General features: G+C 36.8%; 1 protein-coding gene across 1 annotated transcript; it reads right to left on the bottom strand.

Moving 5' to 3' along the window:
* Window positions 1-218: 218 nt before the first annotated feature.
* LOC139863636 (cyclic nucleotide-gated ion channel 2-like) lies at window positions 219-8372 on the bottom strand. Its single transcript, XM_071852247.1, has 8 exons — window positions 8224-8372; window positions 4261-4870; window positions 2325-2540; window positions 1963-2219; window positions 1589-1700; window positions 1253-1489; window positions 1087-1173; window positions 219-698 (listed from the first exon to the last, which is right to left on the bottom strand). The coding sequence occupies exons 1-8, from the start codon at window positions 8370-8372 to the stop codon at window positions 219-221; spliced, it is 2148 nt and encodes a 715-aa protein (XP_071708348.1).
* Between the last annotated feature and the right edge of the window lie 985 nt (window positions 8373-9357).

Genomic DNA, 9357 nt, shown 5'->3' with positions numbered 1-9357 from the left:
CGAATCTAGGATGAAAACTCAAAAAGATCCTGAACTTTTTTATTAACAAAGTATCCTTTATAATTATTGATTGTTTACCTCTAAAAAAACCATAAAGGTTGATTTTAGTAGTGTTGTGTACAATCTAAAGAGTACTTTGTAAAAAAGATTCTAAACTAGCAGTGTCACGGGTCCCATGGCTCATTAGCTAGATGTGCCCGTGACATACATTGTTTCTTTTATTCGAGGTGGTCATGTGGCCTAAATGACATGAACATGGCAGCATAATGTTGAAGTCGGCCACTGCTTCGGACCCGGTGATCCACCGAACCTCCCCTTATCCTCAAAATGTAACGTCGCCACGCAAGTTGTATATTAACAGCAGCCCATGTTCTCCAATTTGACGAATAGTACCTTGCCCTTCTCTTCATCTTTTCATTAACAAACATGTAACGAAAATGAGTTGTGATGTACCTTAAATGCTTTGCATCTAGTGCAAATGCTTCTGTTGGTTTCACACATGTAAATGTTGCGGTTGCAGCCGGATAACGGTCAATAAACGGAATCCTAAGGCACCATGACAAAAGCTCGTCCCCAAAAAAGCTCCCTGGTTCGAGTGTGCTGGTCCCAACCATCCCTCGACTTAGCCACTGGGTTCTCTTCACCTTTCCTTGAACCACGAACACCATTCTCTCTACCGGGTCCCCTTCTCTAATAATCTGTATATTTGTACAATTGTTACATTATCTAAAGTTTATTGCACCTTGTAGCATACAAGGTTGCAAAACTCGCTACTTAGGGAGTACTCGGTCGTTTTATGATACTCGGCAAGTCGGGGAGTACTCACATGATGACCAAGTTTGACTTTGACAGATTTTGACCAAGTTTGAATTTGACCCATTTTGATCAAGTTTGACTTGACCGATTTAGACCAAGTTTGACCGAGGTTTGACCAGTTTTGTGAGTAATCCCGAGTTTTGGCCGAGTTTTACCTAGTACTCACCGAGTTCCAAAAACTGAGTACCGTCTAGAACTCGTCAAATAATTCCGAGTTCTGCAACACTGGTAGTATAGTTGTTTTTATGTGTCGGGTTTGTATGACGTCACCTTCTCACCCTTTGAGTAAACAAAATACGTTACACGGTCACAAATGTTGTCAAGAATCACATCATCCATGAACTTGAACAATGGTGCCTGAAACCTTATAGATTAGCAACATAAACCTCAAAAGTAGTCACTAAAATGTTTGTCAAAATCGATTTTAGGTACATACCTTTTTTATTAAATCCAAGCACAGGTAACGCTTGATATCTCGTCTTAGTCCTTCAGGCAGATCCTTGACCATTTCCATATCGTCTTGACCGCCCATTACAGACCATCTTTGGTTCTCGAAATGACGAACTCTTTTTCTCAAATTAGACGGCAATTGTCGGCGTCTCATCCACCATTCCATGTCCCTAAATCTCACCTGGTTTTTCGTCATCCTTCCGGTTAGTGCATACAAAAAGACCTGATTCCATTCAATAACAACATTCAACCATTGTTAGTTAGCTTACCAACATCCATCACTCATCATTAATTCAAACAATTTCCGTAAAAAAAAAAGCACCTGAATGTTCCCAATTAACGACGTGAAAAGTATTAGTCCGACGATTACCATGTAACACGACATTAGAACCTCAATTACTTCACTAGTTGGCTCAAGAATGTTGCCCATTGTGCTGCAAATGGCTCAAGAATGAGTCAGCAAAGGAGTTAGTTAGAAATTCAACAATCTGTTTTTCAGTGTCACATTTTAGTTAATTGATTTTTTCCCCCAATATAACGTAATAACTTAAAACAGATCCGGAGATCAAAAGTATACAAACGGACATCCAAACTAAGGCTAGCCACGACATGACTAAGTAACCTAAACAAACGGTCCCACCAACATTTTTGTAAATTAACAAGTTTTTGCAGAGGAATTTTAATAAGTTTACTTGCCTGAAAGACATCAAACCCCAAAGATTGCTGTACAAGATCTTTGAAGCAACAGAATCAAACGAAATTATTGGAAGAGCAAACTGATAAATTCCATACGGAAAAGGTCCATCGTCATCTAAGCACGCCGTGTTTTTAGAGTTGGCCTTACTTGAACACGCTAAAAAGAGGTTGCTACATTTCCCGCTACCATTACAATGTTTCGTTAAGCATGAAACAACTCGTTGGATTGCTAGCGCGTACCAATATCCTCCCGATGCCTAAATACATACAAATCATGAAACCTATCAAATAGTACTAGTTGAAATCATATTATACGGCCCAAAACTAGCAAAAGAAAGCATATTATTGGTTAATAAACGTACGTGTGAAGCAAGGAAGTAGGCTGCGAAACTAATGCCAAAACGCCACCAAATTGAGCCGAAGATGTAACCAGTGACTGATCGTGTACGATACATTATGCAAAAGCAGTGATAAACTTTCGGTATGTATTGCAACAGGAATAATAACTGTACTAATATCGTTATCATCGATATCTTTTCCGCTCTAAGTAATCTCGGAGCCACAATTATATAAAGCATCTGCAGATTATTATAAGTTATCAGATTATAAATATTCGCAGATCACAAATCAAAATCATTATGTACTCATGTTTATGTTAGCAGTTAGCTTCTATGCAGCGGCAGGAACTTGAACTCGGATACAGGTGGGGCGGGTGTAAAATTTTTTTAAATCTTTCATATTCAGCAGGGACGAACACTAAAAAAACCTTATTTTTTAGTAAATTTTTTTCCTGTAGTGTAAAAATTTTTGTTACGTAAAATCCAGGGTGGACAGATACCCACCTTGGGTTACTCTATGTTCCGCCTCTGCCTGTATGTTAAACATGACATTAGTGATGTTTAATAGTATTTGGTTTCAAACCGTTTAATCTAGTACCCAAAACTAAAAAAACTGAAAAAACCAAACCGAATTTGAATAAGATTTCTGTTTGGTTTACATATCTGGATTTGATTTTCGATTGTACTTTCTTGAATTTGGCTAAACCGAAAATCAAATTGAAAAACGAATTTAACTAATAATAATATATTAATTTATTAAATTATTAATATATAGATTGTAAACCATACCGGATTCGTTCACGGACCCCTACCCGGAACCACTGCCCGAATGGATGTGTTCCCGGGTACCGTCGATCGGGTTCGGGTTTCCGCCCGAACGTGTGTGTTACGTGCAAATGATGAGGGTCGTTGAAAGAAATGATCTACTGATGCCAAAAAAATCGGCGTTAAAAAAAAAAAGACTGTAAACCATTTTCAAAATTTAAAATGGGATTTTAAAGGATTTTTTACCATTGTTTTGATTAAATTATACAACAACAACAAAACCCAATACCATGAGTGTGAATGGGGAATGTGAGATGTGAGATGTAGACAATTTTTACCCTATCCGGAAATAAAAACAAGTCATTTCTCCACCCAGAGTGAAACACTCACAAAAGTAAGTAAAGTCACTCCTCTATCTATTCGACGGATAAAAAATTTGCTTCCGAGTGTACCTCCGGCAAATAAGTAGGAAATTTTTTTTTTAAAAAAAAATTGTAAAATAAAATTAAAAAAAATTGAGACGCCATGAAAATGGTAGAATCAAATTTCCATGTGTTTTTTTATCCTGCCTGGAATTCAATTTAGGCTCTAAACGACAGTCATGACGTCAATAAATCGACGTTTGCTGTTTTGATTAAATTATATTTTTATATTTTCGGTTATAACTGAAACTGAACCTTATTTAAATTCGGTTAACGATTTCGATTTTTAATCTAATTTCGATTTGTTTTCAGTTTTCAATTTTCAATTTTGCTTTCGAAAATTTCAAAACCGACAAACTATATACAAACCAAACCGATGAAACTAAAAACTCAACTGAAACCAAATTGTATTCAAATTCGGTTAAACTTATATTTTTTCTTATTTTGGTTTTAACTGAAATCGAACTCGGAATACAGCTTTCGATTCAGTTTTGATTTTCAGTTTGAATTCAGTTCGATTTTGCATTTTGAAATGTCAAAACCAAATAACAGAATAAACCGATGAAACTAAAAATTGAAACTATAAATACATGACCCGATTGGTTCACGGAATCCAATGAAATTCTGGCGGAATTAAAATTGAATTTAGACACGGCGTGTGTCTAAATTCAATTCTAATTCCGCCGAAATTCCTTTAGATTGCGCCTAACTTTACATCACCATTTTATTATCATTATTAATTATTATATCTAAATATTTAATTATTACTTAACCTGTGGGATTGGTAAAAGGACGAAAACATCCAACCAAAACCCTTTAAAACATCGAAGGTAATGAAATCCAATGTCACGTGCATTCCACACGAGCTTCCCATTTCCAACTACCATTGATTCTTTAGACACGTAAGCTAAACGGAACTGAAGCCACACGTGGCACAAATGCATGGCATCAATACAAGTCCGTACAACACTCACCGCCTTCACAACCCTACCATCGATATACACACACGGCCCACCACCACCACTACCGTCGTCATCCACCGCTAACGCAAAAAAGAAAAAAGGATCGACGGCCAATGCCGCAAATCGCGCTAGTAGAACCACTCGATTCCACCACCGTACTCTGTCGCTACGCGGATCGAGTACACGTGGAATGTGTGGTGGTCCGGTGGATGACGATTTCCGATTCTGATCGGAAACCGCTCGGGACTTGATCGGAAGTAACGATGAACCGGCTAGCGCCTCCCATGACGGTTGATCGGTCGGATCGCAGGTTGCGGAGTGAAAATTGGGTACTCCGAATTGACTACAAACGAAACATTGTCGCGATTCTTCGGTTTCGGACGTGCTATTCGATTGCCGGATTCCGCCATTGATCCATCTGCTTACGTTAGATTATTCGTTAACTAAAATGTAATTTAAAAATGAATGAAAGTAAATTAAAGCAACTGGAGTTGAAATTAATTGATCACCTGGAAAGCATGGCGGAAACGGTGCCGTTTAACGGTGTTACTACGGATGACGGAGAAATAGTGAGTGTGGCTGGCCACTTGGTTTATATATAAGTGGAGTCAAAGAGGTTCGTTTGTCCACGTGTGATATATGATTGTACGTACACTATACAAGTAGATAATTGAAGTTGTGAATGGACCACCAAGTGTATATTTTCTATGTTTATTCAATTATATTATTATGTTTTGTGGTTTGACGTAATTAACTAAGTTTTGAAATAATAAGTGAAAATCGGGTAACTACTCTACCTACTCAATAAATTACATCCTTCCAAGATTTTAAACTTGATTTATATGTGGATTTTAATGCCATCAAGATTGATGAGAAGAAATGGGGTTTGGAATTAAGAGGCAATCAATTGCAGATCAAGAACAGTTGATGTATTGTTTGATTTGATGTGTGATATCCTAGGTTATGTCTGTTATTTCTCGTTTTGGGGGTTTAGGTCATACCCTGCCCCATGTATTGTACCCATTTGAAATTTAACAAGAAAGGTGTGGTTCGCGCGCTGCTGCTTGAAAAGTGCTAGCGATTTAATTAAAATAAAATATTATATATTTTAAACCGTGTAATAGCTAGTGTATGTATTCATGTATATTATCTTATCAACTTTTTCCAAATGATAAAGACAAAATTAAAAAATATTATATATTTTAAACCGTGTAATAGCTAGTGTATGTATTCGTGTATACTATCCTATCAACTTTCTCCAAATGATAAAGACAAAAAAAAAAATTAAAATGATGAACAGTGCTCGACCAATAGAAATCCGGGGGTAAAAAAATAAATTAAAATGAAAAAAAATGAATAGTGACCGACCACTATTGATGAATAGTGGCCGGCCAATGAGATTGCACCTAAAATGATAAAAAAAAAATGAATAGTGGCCGACCACTATTGATGAATAGTGGCCGGCCGATGAGATTGCACCATTCGACTTTCATCCTTAGTATATATAGTAATAATAAAACCTTTAAAAAAAATATATAAATTATGCAATATATGTATACTACGATCGTCTAAACAACTTAAAAAGTCATGTCCATAAGCCCAACCATAACTATGACTATGGGCTGCAGTAAAAAAATGTTAGGCCATCATTTTAATTCTTTTTTCTTTGGGGAAAATTAGAAGTTAAATTTATAAATAAGAAGATCTAAAGATGTTACAGTTATCTCAGACACAACTCGTCTAGTCTTCTGTTTTGAAAGATCCTACGATCTTTTTACACCATTGACCTAGCCCGATAACAAACCATTACACATTGACAAAAACACCAAAATACTAACGCTAACAATCAACTGAACAACCAATACAACATCAAACGAATACGCCACTAAAACGATTGATATACCACTCTTGAACAAACCAAACTTGTGAAACAAATTAAACTTGTAAAACAAAACAAACCAGAATCCTAATCTCAAAACACCACTAAGCCGTCATCACAAGTAAAACCGTAGAACCCGAACCAAGGATAACCACCACAAACCGCAACCAACACCAGACAAAGAATCACCCATCTACATCTAAAAAAAGCCCAAACTACCATCAAATACTTGTCCAAAATACCTACATTCTAAAACACGCGCCAGATTTCTTGGTTTCAGTTCTATCGGATTGTCGTTTTGAGTTTGCGTTCACACTACAAACGGTCCCTCAACTTCGGCTCAATTTACACAATGGCCCCTCAACTTTACACTTTTTCAGGGGTAAAAAACTAAAATCAGGTAAGAAACATGAGCTCCGTGATGAAAGAAAACGAGCACTCCGCCGAAAAAGTGACAGTAAACGATGAAAGCCATCATTTTAGTTGAGTAGTGAAGAGTTTGCTCAAAGTCTTCAAGTGGGAGATTGTTGAAGGTGTGAAGAATTTGATCAAAGGAATAAGACGTGACTTGATGAACAAGGCGCTTGACTTGGTGAACAATTCCTAGAGAGTTTGACTTGGTGAACAAGTCGTAGAAATTCTGTTGCCTTAATCAAATCTTCTAGTAGGAATGGAGTATGGAGCAAGTAGTAGATATTTATGGAATGTCTTTTGCTTGAAGGACAAGTTTAACTTGGTGGACAAGTTTAACTCTTCCTATAAATTGTAACCCCGAGCCTCATTGTAATGTACGCACAATAATATAAGAAAATCTCTGGTTTGCACCCGTGGAGTAAACCCTTCTCCGTGTTTTAGAGTTGGGATATAACCACGTTAAATCCCGTGTCGTTTATTTATTGTTATTCTTTAATTATTCATTTGTCGTACGTAGGTTAGTGATTATGATCAATCACTTGCCTTGTTAGGGCCTACCGAATTCCTAACAAGTGGTATCTAGAGCTCAAGGTTCGAGTATGGGTACGATGGCGAATTAAAAGTATGGTGAACGAACGACGGGTATATGATGTGATGCAACATGTATCATGATCATGGGATCAGTCAACGGGGTTGATGATCCGATCGATGGGTCTTGTTGCTGAGAGATTTTCGGGAAAATTCGGGTATCAGATCTAAGTTATCATCCCTTGCGGTCCCGTTCGAGGGAATGATGAACTTTCAAAATTTCAGATTCTACTGCGCGGATGGAGGAGAAAAATCGTAACAGGCTCATTAACCGTTGAATTGGTTTGAAATTTTTACCGAAGGTGATAGATACATAGGTCTAGTGGCCATAAAAATTTGAGGAAGATCGAACCGTTAGATCTCTAGATATAGTTTTTTCGAAGCTGCTTCCATTCAGGTTTAAACTGTTAGGATTCGGAGCTTTTAGAGAAGAAAAATCATTACGGATTCGTTAACCGTCGGATCGCCTTGAAAATTTTACTGTTAGTAAAAGACGTATAGATCTAGTCATGGTCAAAATTTGACAGTGATCAGACCGTTAGATCTTGATTATGTTTTTTCGAAGTTACAGTTGTTCAGGTTTAGAGTTGCAGTGTGAGAAAAATCATAGAGGGTTCTTTTACCCTTGGATCTTCGTGAAACCTGGACTGTAGGTTCCAGAAGTACTAATCTAAGAGTGGTAAAATTTTGGTGATCATCAGACCGTTGGATCTTGAGATACGATTTTTTAAGTTGCGGCGGTTTTATGAGAAAGTTTCAGTTTTGCTGTTGCGAGTGGCGAGACGATTTGTTTTGCTAAACTTCGGGCGATAATGGGTGGATTTTCAGAGATGTAGCTTTGTTACGGGAGCCAAAATATATTCTGGATGTGATGGACGGTGTTGTGGGCGCACCTCTCAGCGTGCGTGCATTCCCTTGGTAACGTTGAGTTGATCCTGAAGTTTTGTATCGAAATCTCACTGGTCCGTACACAGACAGTTTGAGAGTTCCATTTGGTGGCGGTAAAGGTTAGGTCCGAACTATCGTTGGAAGGGAGGTCCATATGGATTTGGATTTGAGGGGAGGTTTGTTGAAAGGACCCGTCCTAATCCATCTGGACGAAGTCATCAACATTTGGTCCCATTGCGATGATCGACTCCAAGTAATGTCCTTAAAATAAGCAAATGCACAGCGGAAGACTTAATTTCGTACCTGAGAATAAACATGCTTTAAAGTGTCAACCAAAAGGTTGGTGAGTTCATTAGTTTATCATAACAATCATTTCAATATATTAATAGACCACAAGATTTCATATTCATAAGCGTTTTAATAAAAATATTCTAAGTGGTTGAGCACTTGGTAACCATACTTAACATTTAATCAACGTCGCATATTCCCTTTATTATGAAATCTCACTACACCGTACCAATTGTAGTCACCGAAACGAAGTACTGTGCAACCGTTGAATACTGGTCGTCCAGTCCGGTTGGGGTTGTCAGGCCCGATAGATCTATCAACAGGATTTGCGTTTACAATACCCATGTAAATAGTAGTTACCAAGCTACAGGGAAGTATGCCAGTGGTACAACTCAACGTAGAATATATTTTTAAGTACTTGTGTCTATCTTGTAAACATTTATAAAAGCAGCGCATGTATTCTCAGCCCAAAAATATATATTGCAAAAGCAATTAAAAAGGGAGCAAATGAAGCTCACCTATAATGTATTTTGTAGTAAAAATACATATAACGACATTGAACAAGTGTAGGGTTGGCCTCGGATTCACAAACCTATATTATTCATATATTTATTAAAACACATAATCGTAATCGAGCAAATTCATATTTTATATCTTTAAATTATATATTATATATATTTATCCAATTAGTATTATATTAAGAATACTTAATTTATTATATATGATTATTTATATAAAATTTGTCAATATAATTAATACATACCAATATGTAATATAAATATATTCTTACAGGTATAATATTTATTTGTCATAAAAATAATAATGATAACATCAATAATTTTTAAATATAA

This window comes from Rutidosis leptorrhynchoides, chromosome 8, assembly GCF_046630445.1.
Source record: "Rutidosis leptorrhynchoides isolate AG116_Rl617_1_P2 chromosome 8, CSIRO_AGI_Rlap_v1, whole genome shotgun sequence".
In the NCBI taxonomy this organism is placed as follows: Eukaryota; Viridiplantae; Streptophyta; class Magnoliopsida; order Asterales; family Asteraceae; genus Rutidosis; species Rutidosis leptorrhynchoides.
The sequence above is the reverse complement of the archived record's forward strand: the minus strand, read 5'-3'. Positions and strand labels throughout refer to the sequence as shown.

Bases quoted from the DNA above. Each gene is read 5' to 3' on its own strand.
- LOC139863636 (XM_071852247.1), bottom strand. From the start codon at position 8,372: ATGGACCTCCCTTCCAACGATAGTTCGGACCTAACCTTTACCGCCACC. The intron at 1,490-1,588 runs GTGCTTTTTTTT...GAATGGAATCAG, and splicing joins CGTTAATTGGGAACATTCAG to GTCTTTTTGTATGCACTAAC. The intron at 699-1,086 runs GTGACGTCATAC...ACAAATATACAG, and splicing joins TTTACTCAAAGGGTGAGAAG to ATTATTAGAGAAGGGGACCC.